The 21,430-nt window shown below is 40.1% G+C and overlaps 1 protein-coding gene across 4 annotated transcripts in view; it reads right to left on the reverse strand.

The window, feature by feature from the left end:
- Positions 1 to 15,050: 15,050 nt before the first annotated feature.
- Positions 15,051 to 21,430, reverse strand: part of MAPK10 (mitogen-activated protein kinase 10) — a 165,077-nt gene continuing 158,697 nt past the window's right edge. For 3 of the 4 annotated variants that reach the window (XM_020988334.2, XM_020988338.2, XM_020988336.1), the window contains one exon: positions 15,051 to 21,231. In XM_020988334.2, coding sequence (XP_020843993.1) covers positions 21,089 to 21,231 — 143 coding nt within the window. In that variant the 3' untranslated portion in view covers positions 15,051 to 21,088. Of the gene's footprint in view, positions 21,237 to 21,430 lie in introns of all 4 variants that reach the window. The other variant, XM_020988339.2, reaches the window with a different exon arrangement.

Genomic DNA, 21,430 nt, shown 5'->3' on the forward strand with positions numbered 1-21,430 from the left:
GAAGGAAAGGAAGGAAGGAAAGGAAGAAAGGAAGGAAGGAAGAAGAAAGGAAGAAAGAAAGAAAGAAAGAAAGAAAGAAAGAAAGAAAGAAAGAAAGAAAGAAAGAAAGAAAGAAAGAAAGTTGGCAGTTATACACAAACATCTGTTATGGAGGATGAAGAAGTAAAGGAAGTCTACCCTGAACTCAGTAAAATCCAAATCAATCAACATGGATTTTGATACTTTGTGATTTCCAATGCAAAGATAATAGGTGAGGACGGCAAAAAACAGTGTTGAAAAAATATGAATCAAAAATAAGGAATGTGAAAATATGAATCAAAAATAAGGAATGAGAAATACCAGAGAGTACCATGTGGAAGTCTCACACTTCTGCACCATGAGTACTTTCTTCAAGAATAGAATCAATGGATGCCACCCATAGCAAGCACCCAACAACATGACCAAAATGACAGTGAGTATATTGTAAAAGCCAGGAAATGACTCATTATGAATGTAGGAGTCATTGTTAAATAATCTGTGTCAAATCCATTTGTCAACTTGTTAGAGCAAAGATTAAAATTAGTAAAAAGCTGAAAGAAAATTAAATTGAGAATAAGGTATGTGGTTAAGAATAACTCCAATCTGACTTAAATTATTAATGTCAAAATGAGATATGGATGGAATAGAAAGTAGGGATTACACTCCTATAGAAGTTAAGTGGTTAGTTCATGAAATTAAGAAGTTGTTATAAGAGAATTGCTAAATGAGGATGTGTGGGAAGATGGTGCTGTTAGGGCCTACAGAGCCCAAATCTCTCCACAGACAGCCCTGGTGATAAAAACAAAGTTGCCCCATCCAGTTGAGTACTGCATTAAAATGTCTCTCAGTATCACGTAGAAACTTGGAGCAGACAAGCCCAGACCCAGACCAGAAAACAAGGCCAAACCAACGCCTAGGGTGGAGAGCTTGAAGTAGCCTGGTAGGTCAGCAAACTCCCAACCTGTCAGAGGCACAGCAGAAAACAAGGCCAGATTAAAGTCCAGACAGTATAATGCCCTCAAGCCCAGGCATCTCAACACCGACAGCCAAGTAGCCCTAATAGAGATGCAAGAAATACAGCCAGACCAGCATTCAGGAAGCACAGATGGCAGTGCCAGAGCATCTTGGAGCCCAGTGAAGAGTCATCCGCAGCATCCCAACAGGGAAATGGGGTCAGACCAGAACCCAGGCTCACTGTGCCCAGACAACTGTACACCCAGGCAGCTCTATAAATAAACTTACAAAATATGATTACTTGTGAAAAAACATAAAATACAGTGCCCTTTTTCAAATATTAGTCTTTGAATGCTTCATGCGTTCTTTGGTTTCAAACCCATACAACGCATTGTCACATTGTGGATGTGGTATTGAGACCAAACACTACACATTTGAAGGGGAAAAGGGAAGCATGACAGGATATCAAAGTACTACATTTTAGAAAGGAAATATTGAAGCAAAAATACCTTTGAATATAGAAACACCATATATTATGTAATCAAATATTTAAAAAAAGAACACAGGTCAAAATATTGTTTTCTAAAAAAACCTGTAGCACGTTTTTAACAATGTAATTTTATGATATTCTTTATTAAGAAAAAAAGATGGTGCCTATTTTTATATTCTGTGCTTAGGTATCTTGGAGATTACATAGCAATTTTTTACATTTGTCCGCTAAAGGTTTATCCTTTATTTAGCTGGTTGACTATGCAAAGAGGATACATATAACTATTCTAATTCCTGTTTGTCATTTAACACAATAATACTAAATAAGTTATATGCAATTAATTTAATTTTTTTAATCAATTCTTACTAGCATAGTTAAAGCAATTTCAAAGTTTGTGCAGGGGAAATTAGTTGATAATTTGTTCCCCATAAGGCCAGTAGCAAAATAATCACTACAAATTCAGTACAAGCTAGGTGACTCAGTGAATAGAATGCTAAGCCTGTTGTTGTGAAGACCTGAGTTCAAATCCAGCCTCAGATACTTCAACTAACTTTGTGAACCTGGGCAAGTCACTTAACTCTCTTTGCCTCAGTTTCCTCATCTGTAAAATGAGCTGGAGAAGGAAATAGCAAACCACTCTTTGCCAAGAAAATCCCAAATGAGAGCACTAAGAGTCAGAAATGATTGAACAACAACTACTGAACCCCTGATTTAGTAAGCTGAATTAAAATTGGGGAGAACGAATTAGAATGCCAATTTTATTAGAAAGTCTGGAATTCCGTATGTAGTGCTAGATGCATTAAAGTCCTGCATTTTATAGTTAAATGCTGTTTTGTTTTTTAGATGCAGAAGCACAGATATACTCCATATAGGTTGTGCTAGCTCTTTCCCAAAATGTCAAGGAAGCTTTCCCCAAGACTTTGTTAGCCTGGGGGGTTAAGCCTCAAGCTACATTGATGTCACTTCCTGGTGGCCTCTGAGCAAATTGATGTGTGGCCAGGATGCCATTTTGGAAAGAGCTAGCAGAACCTGTATGGAGTATATCTGTGAGGGTGGAAGACCCTGATAGATAGTGATCCCATCACATTTCACCGCTTGCTGTCAAGGCCCTAACAATCTAGAGGATCTTTCACCATATAAATGACTTTCTTAATCTTGTGAATGCAAGAAGTCTGGCATAGGCTGGTGGTGGTAGGTGGTGGATAATTTAAAAATACCGAAGACAAACAATCAAAAATGTTAATGCCCTCTTGGAAAAGTGGCCAATGATGTGGGAAAAAATTAACACCATAATCTTTTCCCCTCTTTAGAAGGATAGAGTCCTAGACCTCAGTGCTCCTTTCCTATAGTAGGTAAATAGTGGGTCTCCTGATAAGCAAGAATAATACCATGAACATTGGGCACAGATGATGACACTTTCAATACAGTCAACAATTCTTCATCATATATTAGGATCATCAGTAATAAAGTAAATAAGAGGTCATGAATCTCTTCTATGGGCAGCTAAGTGGTATAGTGGATAGACATTGGCCTTGGAGTCAGGAGGACCGGAGTTCAAATCCAGGCTCAGCCACTTACTAGATGCATGACCTTGGGCAAGTCACTTAACCCTGTTTGCCTCAGTTTCCTCACCTGTAAAATGAGTAGGGAAAAGAAATAGCAAACCATTCCTGTATCTCTGCCAAGAAAACCCCAAATTGGGTCATAGAGAGTCAGACATGATTGAAACAAACAACAAACTCCTTCCGTGCAGCCTGTTTCATACTGAGTTGATGCCAACTCTCTCCAGCACTCTCACTCAGCATTCCCTGGCTCACCAGACAAGATTCTAATCCCGATCCCGGGAGCCCTAGCAGGGAGGAGAAACCAAATCTTTGCCCTTTAGAAGACAGGAGCTGAATAACTCTTCATCATCCTTATAGAGGGAGTCAGGATTATTACCAAGACTTGAGATCAGTCCCCTTCTTTCCTGGCGTTGTACAGTGACAATTTCCTTTCCCCCATGCTATTAGAAATAATGAATCTCCCAAGAATACCACATCTTAGTCCCCCAAACCCTTTCTGCAAAGTATTTTTCAGAATCATCCCATAGAAAATAAAACCTGCCAACTGAGAAGGCAAGAGCCTCCAGGCTCCAAGGAACTGCACTGGGAAAGAAGGAGGAAGGGCTGGAAATGAACAACCAGAACTACGTACAAAAGCTTTTCCATTCTTCTTAGGTGAGTCTTCCTGGACTGGATCCAATGAACTGTGGGACAGAAGAGCCATTTCTCAGGTAGCACTGATTCATCAAAGAAGTGATTTCTTAGAGGTAGGACATCCCACTGGGGAAGCTGGGGGTATGATTAACCAGGGCAAACCTTGTGCACTGGTAGGGAAGTTATAGGTTCAATTTTCCAACTGGGAACAGGTTGAAGGGCCACTTGGGTTACATGAGTGTTCTGACTGGCACAAAAAAACAACTGGGCAAGACTAGCTTCCTCATCCTCAGGGTGACATCCCATGCAATATGGTATCACAACCCTAACGTCAAGGTTGGCAACGGACCTCTTTCTCAACCTCTACCATTCTTCAATCGATCCAACTTGGTTGTTTGAGTCAACCAAAAGCAGGTAATATTTCTTATGGATGCTGACATGCCTCACAAACAATTATATACAGTTGGAGACATTAGCAAAATTCCTCCATTGGTCCTGACCCCAAAAGAGAAAGCCTTTGTTATCTCTTCATGTTGTCTCCATGTCCAAAACCATTTGGCTATACCAATGGCCACTAAGCCAAGAATCAGTGGGTTCTCTGGGAATTCTCTGAATTCTTTGGATATTCACTTCATCATTTCCCAAAGTGCTGCTTTCCTGGACTTTATGTTCTCCAGAAACTTATCATCCTGGGGGCAGCAAGGTAGCATAGTGTACAGAGCCATGGGTCTTGGAGTCAGGAGAACCCGAGTTCAAATCCAGCATCAGACACGTAACACTTACTAGCTGTGTGACTTTGGGCAAGTCACTTAACCCCAACTGCCTCACCAAAAACAACATAAAACAAAAAAAAAAACAACCCCAAAACAAAAACTTATCAACCTGTATAATGAAATCAACTCCCTTAGCACTCCCTGCCCCTCGGACTCCTCTCTCTCTCTCTCTCTTCTCTCTCTCTCTCTCTCTCTCTCTCTCTCTCTCTCTCTCTCTCTGAATGGAAAGAATGAAGGGTGAACATTGAAGACCTCCTCCCTGATCCTTTTACCATGTAAGAAGGTTCTCTGGGAATTCACCTCATCATTTCCCAGACTATTTTCCTGGACTTCATGATCTCCAGAAATCCAACATTCTGCAACACAAAATCAACTCTTAAATGCTTACCTCTTCAAATCATCTCCCTCCCTGGCTGCAGGCCTTCATCATATCTCTGTATCAGGTACCTCTCTCTTCCCTTTTCCCTTCCTTGACCCTCCCACCTTTTTCACTTTTCTTTTTTTGTGTTAACACTTTCATTATATCGTGAGCTCCTTGAAGACAAACCTTGTCTTATGCTTTTCTTTGTATCGCCTGTGCTTAGCACAATGCCTAGGGCACTTAATACACAGTAGGTACTTAATAAATGTTTATTGACCAAGTGTAGAGGGAGATAGTTCAATCTCTTAAGGCTCTCTTACATGCCTGCCATTCATCCTGCAATTCAGTTCACTAGACTAACTTTCCAAGGTCCCTGTTCCCCAGGGTATCTGCTATTACGGGGTAAACTGCCACTGAAGATGTCTGTGTCTCTTCTGTAGTGGTCAGAACCATCTGTAAGCCAGGAAAAACAGCACACCTAGGAGCCAGCTTCTTATAGGTGGGGACCCTTTGGGCCAGCAGACTGGCACTGGCCTCAGTTTTTGGCATTTTCACCACCTGTTTTTGAAGGGCACTAAAACTCGAGAGACCTGGATGAATACAGTATTGATTGTACCATCTCCATCTAATGATAGAGGCATCCTGTACCCAGCCCATCTTGTTAGAGGGGCCAGCATGCATCACCCAATTCATAATAGTCAATTACAGACAAAAAGTAATTGTATGATACTGACTTATCAGTTCAGTAGCTACTGGGGCCCAGTAATTCAAACAATTGTTTTTCAAAAGTGGTATAGTGAGTATAAATCCACCTTGGTAAATCTGCAATTCCACATGTTAAATGGTCACTTATTCTGGCTGCTAAGTCTGGCTTTTAAGGACAAAAACCTAGAAGAACATGGGCCCCGTCAGGTCATAAAAGCACAGGGGAAATGACTGCCTAAATGCTTGTTTTCAATCTTTTTAAGCTGTAGCCTGTTGCGGGCCTCACTAAAAGAGGCAGACTTGCAGTGAATATGGGTTCTCCAAACCCTCAAATGTCCAATAAACCTCTGAGCTTCCTCTTTGTATTGGCTTATTTTGGTCTATACTTGAATTCATCTGAGCTTTCCCCACCCACAGCATTTAACCCAAAACTTGCCTGAGTTGTCTAGACCCTGGATTTTCTTAGAATTGGTTTTCCATCCTTTACCCCTCAGCCGCCGTAGCTTCACCTTACCTTGTCAACATTATATCATATCATCAGTGTACTGCTGTATACGAACACCCTTAGAAAAGGAAGCCCTTTTCATCTCTTTGCCTGCCAGATTGTGACAATATGAGGGAGATTCAGGCAGCCTTGAAAAATGAAAGTAAGGACATACTAGACACTTTCTCTGATGAAAGGGAACTGGTTGTGACTAATTTTAGCCCCAGGAATTTAGAAAAAAGCATTAGTGAGGTGGATGACCCCACAGTGCTCTCTGTGGGCCTAAGCTACCTGGTCTGCCACATTAATGGCAGAGATCATGATGGGCAAGGTGACCAGTCACTTGCTTGTGGTATATCATAAACCACTAGATGTCATCTGCTTTCCACTTAGGATAGTTAAAAGGAGTTGGTCTCGTGAAATAGTTTGGCTCCTTTCATCTCCATCACTGTCCCTGAATGCATGAATGAATGAATGAATGAATGAATGAATGAATGAATGAAGCTTTTATTAAGCACTTGCCATGTGCCAAGCATTAGAAAAGTAAGACAACCCCAGATCTCAAGGAGCTCACATTCTGATGGCAGAGACAATACATAAGGAAGGTTTCAGCTGCAAATCAGATGGAAAAATCCTATGGTTCTTTAGGTGCAGCAGAAAAACAGATGGTAATACCACTTCTTTTATGTCATTTCCACTAATAAATACCAGTTTCTGATGTTGAACCACTTTAAAGCCAAGGACTTTAACAGCAAGAACTTCCTTTGGGGGTCCTTAGTAGCTGCAAATGCCGCCAAGCTGCATCCTTACCAGATGCATCCTCACATCCTGTTGTGGTGGTTGCAGGTACTGGACTGGAAGCATTGCTATTTCCAAGGCTCTGAGGTTTGGGGTCCGGGGCTATCTCCATCAGCATCTGAGGGGAGACAGCAGCCAAGGTCGTGGTGATCTAACTTGCCTGACATACTCTGCCTCCCATCTCTGTCTTTAGGATGCCTTGCTGCTTCAGCTAGGCTGTCTTGCTTTGTGTATTGGTTAGCAGTTGGTGAGGATGGCTGGCCCCTTTTCCAAACCCTCCCCAGTCGATGGTTGTGAGGGCTGATCTAGAAGACCAATGGTCTAAAAGATATTGCCAGTTCAATGTGGGAGTTAGCCTGGAAGCAAGACTGGTGGTTTGGGGGGGGGCACTGCTATTCACATGGTTCAGGGTCCTGGGATGTCTCCATCTGGATACAAGGAAAGATGGTCAAGGGGGTGATATTGGTCTGATTTGCCTGGCTCAGAGAGTTGGTCTGGAAGCAGGACCAGTGGCCTAGGAAGTGATGCCACTCCTGGGGCTTCTGAGCCTACTCTGCAAAAATAAATCATCAGAAATCATCCCCAGAAAATGTAATTCTGCTATAAAGAGAGCCACATTAGCTCCACTGGACCACTGCCTCAACAATAGGGCAGCCTCCAATGATTTGTTAGGTTATTATTTTAACTTTTCTTGCCACCTCAGTTCTTTAGTGGTGAAAGCCCACTTACCCTCCTTGGAAGAAGTCATACTCCAAAGGAAAATTGTAGGTTGAACCCTGTTCCCAAGTCTCCTCTGTCATACTCTCAATCGACTCTGATCTCAGCAAAATCTCTGGGTTAGAGACTCTACTTCCTGCCAGCAAGTCTCTGGGTGGCCACAATTGGCCCTTGTACCAGTAGCATAGCCCCTTTTACTTATGCTGTTACTGGATCCATTAGTTGCCTCTCAGCTCTCTCACACACTCCTTAAAAATTGAAGGCTCTTTTCCTAGTCACTGAATGTGCTGGGCTAATTTACTTGTTTTATTATGCTGGCAGTCCAACATCTGCAGGAGGGTCAACAATAACCAAGGAATGCTGAAAATGGCATTTTCTTCACTCTCCCCAGCAGCCTTCTCCAACACTCTCTGCACGAATTGTTCTGAATTATGTCCTCATGAGTTATTATTATATGTCTTCCAAGGAGGAAACAGAGGGTAAGTAGGCTTTCACAACCAAAGAACTGAGGAGGTGGCAAGAGAAGTTCAAACAACAACCTGACAAATCCCTGGAGACTGTCCAACAGAGCCAACTTGGCTCTCCATAGCAAAATTCCATATGACTATTTACTTTTGGCATACCCACCAAATCCACCCTCTTCCTAGGAGTCCTAATAGGAGGGTGATAAAAAAAAATCTTTACCCATATCTTGGTGACAGCTTCCTTGCCTTTTAGGGAAAGAATTAACCTAAACTCTGGTGGGAGGCAGGAGAGAGAAGAGGGAGGAGAATCCTGGTAGGTAATGATTCCATTACAAACTTATGTCCTGATTCACTCTTCAAAGGTGAAGCTTATTTGTTTGTGTCTATTCCTTCCCTGATACTACCCTCCTTCTTAAACCCCCCTCTCCCTGTCACTGCCCATTTCTCTGTTGAGTTGAATGTATTTCTACATTAAACTCTTTCTGTGTGTTTGTGTATGTGTGTGTTCATGTGGTTCCTATTTCCCCCACCTTGTCCTCCATGTTTGTATATGATCTTCCATATCCTCATTTTAAGAAATTTTAGGTTTCACCCTTTTCTTATGCCTTTCTTCCCTGCTGTATTCCTTTTTTCCTTCACTTTTCTTTCATTTTTTAGGACTATAAAAACAGAATAAATCCACCCCATATCCCCTGTCTGTTATTTAACACCTTCAATGGCTCTTGAAGATATTAAAGTTCTAAAGCTAAAGTTATTTCTTCTCCCCCATTAGAATGAACACTTCAGATAGGCTCTTTCAAATGACATGTTTCTCTTAGCTACTGTGTTTATATTTTATAGTGTCTACTCAGCTCTAGTTTTTTTAATCAGGAGTGCTAATAAGTCCTCTAGTTCATTAAAGGCACATTTTCCCCTGTACTATTATCCTCAGTTTTGCAAGATAAGATGCTTTCGGTTGTAAGCCTTTATCTTTTGCCTTTAGAATATTATATTCCAATGTTTCCCTTACTTTAAGTGGTTGCTGTGAAGTCTTGTGTAATCCTGACTTCTCAGTTTTTGAATCTTTTATTTCTGGCTGGTTGAAGTATTTTTATTTGATCTGGGAGCTCTGGATTTTAGCTATGACATTCCTAGGAGTTTTCATTTTGAGCGTTTCTCTTAGAATGTGATCAGTAGATTCTATTTTTTATTTTGCCCCTTGGTCTGGGCAGTTTTCATTTATAATTTCATGAAATACAGTATCCAGGGTAATTATTTTTGGTAATAGTTTTTAGGGAGTCTGATAATTCTTAAATTAGCTACATTGGAATATTTTTCCTAGTCAGCTATTTTTGATAGATATATTGCATTTTTCTTTTTTCCCCCAAAACCTTTTTATTTTGTTCTCATAGATCAGAGGCAATCAAGTGGTGCAATGGCTAAAGGGTCACATTTAGAGTCAGGAAAATCTGAATTCAAGTCCTGCTTCAGACACTTACTTAGCTATGACTTTGGGAAAGTTATTTAATCTCCTACTGCCACAGTTTTTTCATCTATAAAATGGAAATATCTATGTTACAGGTTTGTTGTGGGGACAAAATGAGATAACATAAAGCACTTTGCAAACCTCAAAGCACTGTGTAAATGCCAGCTATTATTTTTATTATTGCTTGTCCCAAGGAGTCATTAATTCCCTTTGGTTTAAAGAGAGTCCATTACTTGAGTAAGATTTACCACTCTCTGTTCTAAGCTATTTATTCTCTTTCCATTTTTTACCCCTCTAGATTCCTCATTTCATTTAAAATATCATTCTTTTTTGTCTCTTGCATAACTTCTTCCAGAACTCTTATAGTACTTTTGACATAAATGACAAATTTTTATTCTCTCAGGTTCTATTTCCAGTTGTCATGGAATTAGTCTCTTCTTTAATTGGACTCTTGGGCATCTCTGGATTCATAATATTTCTTGGACTTCGTTGATTTCTTCTGCTTACTCATATCTCTAGTCTCAGTTCCTGAATTAGGACTCAGTAGCAGAGCTACCTTCACCCCTTTCTGTTCTCTTTCTTGGTCCCTGTTTAGTTCTGATTTCAATTACCTGAGCTCCTATTTAGGCTTATGCTTCTCCTGACATGACTGCCCTTATAGGGTAGGTTTTGGGTCCCATTGGATTGTCAAGGTTCAGAGCTCTTTTATCTTCAGTTTCCTCTGACTTGTTTTAGATTATGGTGCTATAGTCTTCCAGAATGTCTAGGGCTTCTAATGCTTACATTAGAAGCTGTCCCAATCTGGATGGTTTTTTTGGCTCCTGACCTGAATCCACAGTCATATTACCAAAGGTTTCCACACACTTTAAGCTTGCTTATCTGAGTCCTTCACTCTTTCTGCCCTGGGGTAAAGAGTACTGGAGGTTTTAAGTATTTCTGGAACATCTCTGTTTAACACTGTCAAGTTTCTAGCTTATTTTGTCTGCATTTGCTCTGGTTTTTATAGTATGTCCTCTTTCCTACCATTTTAAGATTTCTGGCTAACTTTTTTTGTAAAATCCTGGGCTGCATAAAAAATAAAAAAACCTACTGTAATATGACTTAGGATATCTTGATCATTATTCAATCTGATGCTATTTTAGTCTTTGATGGAATACATATACGAGCTTGGCTCTTTATCCAGAAGTATTTTCCTTCCCCTCTCCCTGGTCAGACTATTTTAAATTATTTTAAATATTTTTTAAATAGCTAGCATTTATACAGCACTTTGAGGTTTGCAAAGTACTTTACATATGTTATCTGACTAATATGCTGTTCCATATAAGTAGAAGCATTTTCCATACTGAGAATTCTAACATGGATAAAATCATCAATTTGGGCAAAAAAATTTAGCAAATTTTAGATATTGTCCTCATCATAATCAATAAACATGTATTGGGTGAACTTTGTCATTAATACACTCTTTTGCTCCTCTGTAAAAATGTGTCTAGCCATAACAATGCTCTTATTTGGAAAAGGAAACACCCAAGAGTTGCACATCTGGGGCCCAGGTCTAGAAACTCTAGAAGTGTTGGGAAACTGTCCTGGATGTTACCTTCAAAATCATCTAATTAACCCTTTACTTTAAAGATGTGTAAACTAAGGGACAGGCAATTAAGCAACTTTCCAAAGGTCACATAAATTGAAAGCAGCAGAGTTGGGGTCCAAACTTAGGTCTTCTCACTCCAAATCTAATGGTCTTTCTACAACACTATAGGGATTTACTCTAAATCTGGATTGTGCCATAGCTGATACTATAGATAATATAAATAAATGAATGCCATGTTAGATGATATTTAGGTTCAGCTCTTACTAGAGAAACAACATGGCAGAAGAAAGAGAGCCAGGAAGGCCTAGGTTCAAGTCCCACTTCTGACATCGTAGACCTAGCCACAGGGAAGGTACTCACTTGCATTGGTAGGAAGAGGAGGTGGTTCCTTATCTAGACATTTCTCATACCAATGAAATCTCAGGTCCTATTCCTAGCCCTACCCCTAACTTACCAAATCAAGGTAAAGAGAGGGTGGTAGCAAAGTACAGAAGAGTGTTGGGTTAAAATAGTTTGTTGTTGTAGTCCCCGTGGCCACTTTCTCCTTTCCTCCTCCCTTTCTAGTCAATCTAGTAAGTTTATAAGTAGCCAGTATAAAGGGGGCAATAGCATGAAATAAGATGGCAAAGGGAAACCTGGAAGTCACATACAAATCATCCCAAAAATCAAAAGAACATAATTTATAAATTGTATCATATATTAACCAAGCTTCACATCCTGGGAATATGTGCTGAATCAAGGGAAGCCATGTAAGCGCTACCATCAAGGTTTCTGATCCTATAATACATAGAGTCCAGACAAATTCTAGACCTCCCCAGTTCCAGGCCAGCAAAACATCAAAAAGGTGCTAATAACTTTGTGATGTGAAGTTTTATGGATAACTTTGAGGTGATTGGGATATGTTAACGAATAGTTGGTCTGTTTTTCAAAAAAAAAACCAAACTATAAAAATGAGACCTCAACCTCCTACTTCCCTGCACCTGCCTCTTCCATCTCCATAGGGTCCATTGGGTCGAGGGGTACCAACTAATCCATGGTTATGTGTAAAGGATATTCTCCACCCCTCTGCCTCTTCATTCACTTTCCCATGCTGTCTGCCTTCTTTCAATGCCCCATCTTGTTCCCCAGCCTCCATCTGCCTCTGAATCTCTCCTGGACTTTCACTGCTTGTCTCTCTGTTCTGTACTTTTCCCTCACACTCTCTGTGGTTATTAAATTGTGATTGCTGCTCAGTTTCCTGCTGCCTTTTGTGGTCTTTCCCAGTGAGTTAAAAACTGGTATGCCTCCCCTCATTTCATAATTTTATAAATTAATTATCAATTCATCTGTCTTCATATTAGCCATTGAAACCTGGTTTAGAGTCTGTGCTCCCTACCCCAAACTAAAATCCAGCTCATTTTCCAGCATTCAGATTCCTCTGGCCAATAAAGGATTCAAATAAGTATCAAAACAAACTTCAAATGATGGATTAATGGAAACATCCATACTGTTTATTTGTAATTATAGAAATTATTTCATTATCTAGAGGGTCATGGCAGACATTTGAGGGTTTGATGAGTGTGCTGATAATGTGAACATCCTTATACTCCTAGAAAAGAGGAAAAAAATGGAAAATGGCAGATTTCCTTGGAATTAAATGCCATTGTTTTAAAAAGAATTACTGAGGATCTACTCATTCTGTTCACATTAACTGATTCAAATAAGTGACAAAATAACAAATGAATGAAATGCAAATGCTTCCTTTTAACATATACTTTCCGAAGATAAAAAAGTCCACAAATGTAGTTCTCAATTTCTAGCTTGGAAAAACCAGAGACTGAGTGAGAGATAAGCCACTCTTGTATTCCTTGTCATTGGGATTGCTGAATGGAGAAAATTGAACCCCAACTTTGATAGCCTCACCTCCTCCCTCTCTCCTTCTTGCTCTGGTATAGTTAGCGGGTTTTAGAACCGAGATGGCACAAAGAATATGGGCACTTTTGTACATAGCCATTTATAAGAGGCAACAGGGCCATGATGTAGTGGAAAGGGAGCTGGCTTCCAGGTCAAGATGGATAGATAGATGGATAGATAGATGGCTGGATAGATAGAGAGAGAGATGGATAGATAGAGAGATGGATAGATAGATGGATAGATAGATAGATGGATAGATAGATGGATGGATAGATAGAGAGAGAGATGGATAGATAGATGGATAGATGGATAGATAGATAGATAGATAGATAGATAGATAGATAGATAGATAGATAGATAGATAGATAGATAGATAGATGGGATGGATGGATGGATGGATGGATGGATGGATGGATGGATGGATGGATAGATAGATAGATAGATAGATAGATAGATAGATAGATAGATAGATAGATAGATAGATAGATGGATGGATAGATGGATAGATAGATGGATAGATAGATAGATGGATAGATAGATGGATAGATGGATAGATGGATAGATAGATAGATAGAATTTATTAAGTGCTTACTTTGTGCCAGGATGACTTGGGTACAAGTCTTGCTTCTGATACATGTTGGCTATGGGCAAGTCACTAACTCTCAGTTTCCCAAGAAACTTTCTGAGACCCTAAATTGCACAACAGCTGAAGATTTGCATGGCTAATGGGAATTTCTTGTCGAAGAACTCCCTAACACTGATTAAGTACATCACAGGTCTGGACAAAATAAAATTCTAAAAGACAACTCAACCAGCTGCCATTTGGTAAGATGTTTTTGAAATAGCTTTTCTGCACCATTCCCCACCATCTTGAACTTTCTGCAGTCATCTTTCAGGAAAATAAACTAAATAATGTATGGCAATTAGAAAGCAAATAATAAAGCCCTCTCTCTTATTAGCTTTTAGTAAGAGTGGAAGCTCTTATTAAGGAAAAATAGACTTTAGGAGGTTAGTAATTTTTAAATAAAAAGACACTAGCTAAAGAAAGACGAGAATTTTAGAGCTACAGTTCATCTTATTCAATCTCTTCATTCCTCAAGGGAGTGAAATGAGACTCAGCACTGTGAAATCACTTGTCACAGGTTACAATGGGGTGAGGGGTAGAACCGGATCCGACTACCAAGTCCATTTTTCTTTCTGCTAAATTCTATTTCTAATGTGATTTTTTGAGTTGAACACTCTGTGGCTCATTGAAAGGCTTATAAAAGAACTTTCCTCAAATGGTGCATAAAGATCATGGACCACAGGCCTTATAAATAACACAACCTATAATTAGGCAAATCCCAATATATGAAAAGTCAGATTTACTGAACAAATAAATTAGGTGGTTATTCACTTTCCAAAATAATTCAGTTCCCTTTTGTGAATATTAAATTAGATTTATTTGTTAAAAACTGATTTACATACAATTTTTCAGGAATGCATCTTTTGTGCTAAGTAAAAGTGTACTTGTATTAGGCTAAGCTTCATTACAAGGAGAGTTCTATTTCTATAGAAGGTGTTCCCCCAGATCTGGGGTGCCCAAGCAGTCATGCTTCATCTTATTAATTAACTAGCCCTCAGAGAGCACCAAGCAGTCAAGCAATATCCAGGCTAAATTTTCACCAGCTGTGGAAAGGGAATTCATAAGATCATAGAGGCGGGCATATGTGTAGACCCAAAAGGGATGTCACATATCTCATCCTGCTCCCTCATTTAGAGAGGCTAAGGTGCATGGAATGGCTTGCCCGAGATCACACAGATGTCAGAGGCAGGGTTAAAAACCAGGTACTTGTGTACCTGCCCACTGCCCCACATCTGCCATCACTGGTACACTCCTCCAACCCTTCTCAGCTTTAACTGTTACCTTTCCTGGGGTTTTTAATTTTCTTAAGGCAATAGAAACCTATGGACTAAGTTAGAAAATAAGTTTGTGCCTGGAAAAAGAAATCATTCTCTTCAATAAGTACAGAAAAAAGCGAAACTGAATGAGAAAGCTTATCCATCAGGTTTACCAAAATAGTGATGGTTTTGTTTTTTGTTTTAATATAAGAAATAACTGGAAACCCCTCCTAATAGCATCTGTGGCCTTGTCACCAATCATAGAATTCTATTTATTTTATTTGTAAATACCTTTGGGAAACATAGACTGACTGTTTGGGAAAATATGGCTTCTCATACTTCTGCCTATACTTTTCTCTTTTGTTACCCCCTCTTTCTCCTGATGTAAATCATTCTGGTGGTTAATCATTGCTCAGATTATAATTGATAAAAATTAACACCATTCCACCTACCAAACCTTCCTCTTTGAAAGCTATGAATTCCTTTTTTTAGTATTGATTTTGTATATCACTTCCATGTTACCTCCCAGACAGAACTGAGGAGGTAATTCTACTCATTTGCAGATACATAACGAGACTATATTCTGATATAAATGCCTTATTTATGTAATTGGGTGTTCTGGCTGACTTCTTCTGAGGGCCAGGGAAAAGACAGGAAACATGTCTGTGAATTGTGGGAATCGTGGTCTCAGATGCTAATGTGCTCTCCCTACCCTGGGAGTGAGTAAGACTATCCCAGTCTTTGATGGCAACAGAAAATTTTCCTAGTGGATCACAGCATGATGGGGGATAGTGGAAGGGGGGAGCAGGAGGAAGAAAGGCTCAGGAGAGGGGGCTCTGAATCCACTCTGCACAGAGGCCAACAATGGAATGTACTTAGGGCTTGGTTCTCCAGCTTGTTCCTTGGCCCACTCAAAGTATTCTGTGGGGACAGGGCCAAACTATTTCTCTGAGAGAGACTGAAGAAAACAAGGAAAAATACTTTTCCTTCACACCTCCCCCTCGGCATCCACCTCCACAAGCAGGTGGTTAGCATTTACTCCAGAGTTTCTCTATCCTTTAAAACGATGATCTATCATAGTTTTATTTCAAAGGTGACATGTTTTCAAAGACCCAAACTAAACCCAAAGTCAAGAACAGAGGAAGAGTTTGGCCCACCCTACAGCGTTGGGGTCTTGGGATGGGCTCTGGCCATAGCAGGCCCCTCCATTGTTTGTCTCCTTCCTGAGGGCCCCTCAGCTTCTGCTGCTGGCCTAGTCAAAAAGTCCCTGAGAGGTTGCACCCCATCCTGGCTCAGACAACAACAGTCTCACCCCTTCCTTAGGGCAGGAAGAGAAGCCATCTGTCTGGGGCCACCATTCCCATGATGCAGTTTGGGTATCCACTTTATCCCTTTGTCTGCTGAGGAAATCAGTTGAACCCTAGGTTACATTAAGAAGGAAAAAAAAACTGTCACGTTTAAATATCACTATCTCTCCACAGTGAAAGGTGTCTGTTTCTCTAAGGTCCGTTCACATGCTTAAAGGTCTTTCCTCCTGCAAAGCCATTCATTCATCTTGTCCTCAGTCTTCATTTTTTCTCCTGGAACCTTGACAGGCACATTTCAAATGTTCAGCACTGGGTGCCGAAGTGAAACAAAGCGACCGGTTTCAGAGACAGCGTGACATGAAAAATACAGGAAAAGAAGACAAAATCTTCACAGAGCAAGTCCAGCAAGCTTTTGGTTTTTGGTTTTGATTTCAGGGGAAACAAATTCCTCCTGACTTGTACCTCAAAATACCACGAGTTGAAGAAACCAGAGTCCCACATGGTTCTCATGTGCTGCCCACAGGTATTAAAAATAGTAAACAAGAGAATGCAAAAAGGGGTTAAAGCCTTCATTAACACAAATTTCCCCTTTTCCCCCATGGTGTCTAACAGTAACAAGCTCTCACAGTTGACATCTTGCAATGATGCTGAGCATATCTCCTCCTCTCATTTCCAGTATTGATCTAGAACTAAGAAATTAATATGCATTTAAAATATTTCCCCCCCCAACACCACTACATGAGAGTTCTCAATAATGATTGATGTACTTTTAAGTTCAATCACATGGCATTACAGGCAGGTTCAAGTTGGGTCTTGTAATAACATGGGCATGGCAATGTGAAAATTTCATTACAATGAGGATATACTGACCGTAAGTCCCATATACCCAGGTTAAATATACAGTATTCAACGTGTAAATCGAGGATTTCCATTTGAACATGATTGGCCAAGTAAATGAATCCAGGTCAAACAAGTTTAGAATTGCAAGTGATCTGGCTTGGCTTCAAAAGAAAAGTATAGTCTTACATTTTTAATTATAGGAAAGAAAATCAATACAGCTATTTACATTGTAAATATCTTCTCTTCCAGAAAGCATTTCATCTGCTTGGTGGGATAACATCAGTGTACAATATTGGGCTACCAGAGCTAAAAAGTACAGTGGGTCAAGTAGGAAGTTCTCTTTTTTTTTCAGACCCCACGTAATTGGAACAAAAAAGCCCCCACTAGTGTGTGCAATTTGAATTGGTCCTTAGAGTGAAGAAAAATGTCCTTTTCAGAAAGAACAAGTAACGTTCCTATCAAAAAGTTCAACTCCTTTAAGATTTAAATTTCCATTTGTTTTTTGGTTCCGTTTTTTTAAGCAGTCAAAAACACAGTTCTTAATGTGTTTAGTATAACTAATACGACTATTGTAATTAATATTTAAGTTGCCCCACAAAATAAAATAAAAGTACTTACAACCATGTTTTTCCTGACAGGCCAAAATAGAATATATGCATTTCATATACACAGGGCCATTTTCTGACTTATCAGATGTAAAGGTGACATTCATAGCCCCAACTGACATTTCTCTACTTCTGACATACAAAATGGGCTGTATATTCAAATAAACAGCCTGGTTTACATCTGGTCATTCTTTGCCTAACGGGAGTTGGCCATGGCCTGCTCACACAATGAAGAATATCTTGACAAATTCAATCATCAGATTCTTGAAGATTCAGGGTTAATAAATGTCATAAGCTCAGTTTTCTACAATGGGAAGTTATGATGCAAGGCCAAAGATTCACCCCATAAATATTACCACAATGCTCCACATAGCACATAAGCATAACATACCCAAAAAGTTACTAAAGTAGTGGGTTTGCCAGAAAATCATGGAAATTTAACTCTTCCCTGTGACACTACATCCCTTTCTCCTTCCCAGGAAGTATTGGCAATACTCTGGGTAGGACTCCAATTCTTACTGGGGTAAAGTGAAACAGATTCCTCTAAAGGCACTAGAAGAAGGCTGTTTCTTTCTTCATTGTGCCAGCTGTAGGCTCCAAGGCTAGACCTCCACCACAGCCATGACCTTCTTCTCTGGTTTATACATTCAGGTGGTCTGATATCATTAGGACCAATGAGTGTGTCAAGAATAAGAATAAACAGCTTCTTTTTGGCTATATGGTGAGGGGAAATGATGTTTCTTAGGTAAAGCAGTAGAGAATTTGGTAAAGTACGAAATAGAATATCTTTTTCTCACAAATATCTAAATGTCTCACAAATATCTGAATAATAATAAATTACATATTGGTGATACTCAAATAGATAGAAGCAAATGGTGGTCAACTGGGGGAGAAGAAAGATCTCTAATTCCATTGCTGCCACATCATTGAATTAATTAGCAGAATTTAAAGGGTAGGGGTAACCCAAATGTGGCTTCAATCTTACAAACACTTCAACTCTGGTTACACTGTCCTGTTTGCACAAAAGAGACAGGCCTAGAGGCAAGCAACTTCAGATCTTGTCAAAGCAGGAGAAGCCTGATTAGCCTCAGGGGCGTGGGAAGCACTAGGAGAGGAAAGAGCAGACTCTTGCTTTAACCTGAGTGAAAAAACCATCATCACTTTTGCTCCCTCAGGAGAGATGACCATATTGTGAAAAGAAGGTTAGCACTTCCCTGAGTGGTCCACTATGAATTGACTATGGATACCTCTCTGGAGACTCACTTCCCCTTCCCAAAGCTGCCTGTAGTCTTCACGTTGGATCTTACGAAAGAAAAGTCAAGGTAAAAGAATCAGGATGCGCAAGTCTCGGGTATTAAACATGGAAATGGGTCAAAAAGGAAGAGAGATGAAGGAAGGGGGAAAGGAAAAAAAGGGGGAAATTGTAGAGTGGGGCAGACGAAATGTCAGAGAGGGCACCTCTCAGGATATTTAATATACTAACATAGGATGACAGTAGCAGAAGCTTCTGAGAGCATTTTGAATCTGCAGGAAAGGTTGTACCTAGCCATTTATCTTAAACACCATCAGGCCCCATTGGCAGTTGTTATTTCAAGGGCAAGGACTCCCCTGTTGACTATTGCTTAAGAAAATGATAGCTTCTTTATCCCCATTTATTTTTAAGGCAGTTTTGTGGATTTTCTCATTTCCTATTGTTTTTCCATTTATTAAAATGATTGCTTTTGGAAGTCACCCTAACTACGCTGTCTTTCAGTTATCCCAAGAGTTTATAACTTCCTCTAGTGAAATATCACCACCCGAATGAGCACCACAATAGCTGAAGTGCAGAGTAACTGTGGTGATTACCTTACCTACGTGAATAAAAGGAAAGACTGTAACTGGTCCCTGTTATTGCTAAGAAGTCGTCACTGTTATTGCCTTCGTGACATTCAGTAAACTTTACAGGGTCCCTTGAAATACTTTTACAAACACAGTTAATGTAAGGTGATGTTGCTTGACACTGACACTGATACTCCATGGCTTTTAAAAGGGATTTGTATTGCTATAACTATTTTGCAGCCATAACTTCTTCGCTAAGTTACTGCAGACAAGTTTATCCTTATTACCAAAATTTACAACCAGCTGTCCCTTTCATTATTAGGTTAATAGGTCAAGATTATAAAAACTGTTGGAAAAATGGGGGAGATGGGGGAATTACAAAACAGCTCACAGGAGAATTACTTACATCTTTGTGGGAGTTGTCACACACGTACCTGGAGGGTCATGCTACATTTCTCAGATTTCACCTTAATTTGTCATTCTCAAAGGGACAAGGGTTATTTGTTGTTTTTGTTAAAAATAGAAATCCCAGCTGGGTACATCACTAACTGGATATGGACAGCAGCTCATTCGTGGATAACAAATAGAGAGGATCTGAAGTAGTTAAGAAAAGGATCAGTGCTGGCAATAATGAACTTCCTACAATGAAGTGCCACAGAGAAGACCCAATTTTTTTTTCATGGACAGAGTGTTGCTGCCAACATGTATGCACTGATGATCCCAATTCAGCAGGAGCTTTCTGACACACACATTAGTCAGTAGATACTAACCACTAGAAAATGTCCTCTCGTTAATCCTAGTTGAGAGGCTCATGCCCTGGGAGGCAGACCTGTCCCCTACAGGAGGAAGACCTCGGCTTCTCTCTAGGTTGCTTTCCCTCTATGGTGCTTGCACACCTTTCCAGACTGGTCCATTTTCACACCTCCATGATACTGTTCCCCCTATGAAACGACATCACATATATCCTCTCTACAAACTGGTATACAGATAACATTTTAATCAGCTCAAATCTGGATGCTACATTATCTTCAAGAATCTGAGAGTGCTCGCTCACAATTTTTTCCCCTTTTACAAAGCTTCTTATAAGACATACAACTTAATTAACAAACTAAACAGCTTATATGCTGGTAAGATATTACAGACGGTTTATGTCATAGTAAGAGTTCACACGAAATGGACCACAGAGTAACACAGTATGTACTGCATTTGGACAGCACTGAAGACTATCATCTCTATGTAAATGCCGTGCTGTGTGTATAGAGACACATGTGGATCTGTAGCTACATCCATCTGACTAGGCCAAAAGGAGCAGGTAGATGCAAGACAGACACACATGCAGGGGCCACTGCACACCTTGCCATGCCAGTGAAAGGGTGGGTGCAGGTTGCTGGTTTGGTAGCCATTCATGGATACTTTATGGGAAAAGGCTTCTTTAATTGTATGTGAGTGTGTGTGTGTGTGTGTGTGTGTGTGTGTGTGTTGTTTTCTGCAGTAAGCATCACTGGAAGAAGAAGAAGAAGAAAGCAGAGCAATTATAAGTTAAATATACACTTGGGCTGAGTTGCAATACATAGCTCTGCAGAAGAAGCAAGCTGAAAGATTGGTTTCAATTTTAGATGTTGTTCTCTTCCCATTTTCTCTTAATTATCACATCTCACACGCACGGTTGTGCATCTTTCCCGTTTCCTCATCTTCTGAAGAACGCTGGGTTTCGCAGGCAGGCGGCTAGTCACCTGCAACAACCAAGTGGTCCTGCCGAGGTCTCCAAGCTACTATCAGTGTCGGATGCCAGGGTCTGGTCAGTGGACATGGAGGAGATGTCATTGACAGAAGAAGATGGAGGGAGGCTCTCACTGCTGTTCACTGCTGCACCTGTGCTAAGAAAATGAACACAAACATGACTAAATCTGGAATCCCAAGAAGCCTCACTAAGACTTTTCAGAGGGAGCTTCTAAGGAAAGGAAAATATCTAAGCAAGAGGTAATCTTGGGCTAGAGTAGCTTTGTTGGTTTCTCCTCTGATTCAGGCTATCCATAAGCTAGACTATGGATATCCACTGGCCACTATTTAG

The sequence above is a fragment of the Phascolarctos cinereus genome, unplaced genomic scaffold (assembly GCF_003287225.1).
Source record: "Phascolarctos cinereus isolate Bilbo 61053 unplaced genomic scaffold, phaCin_HiC Scaffold_9;HRSCAF=440, whole genome shotgun sequence".
Taxonomy (NCBI): domain Eukaryota; kingdom Metazoa; phylum Chordata; class Mammalia; order Diprotodontia; family Phascolarctidae; genus Phascolarctos; species Phascolarctos cinereus.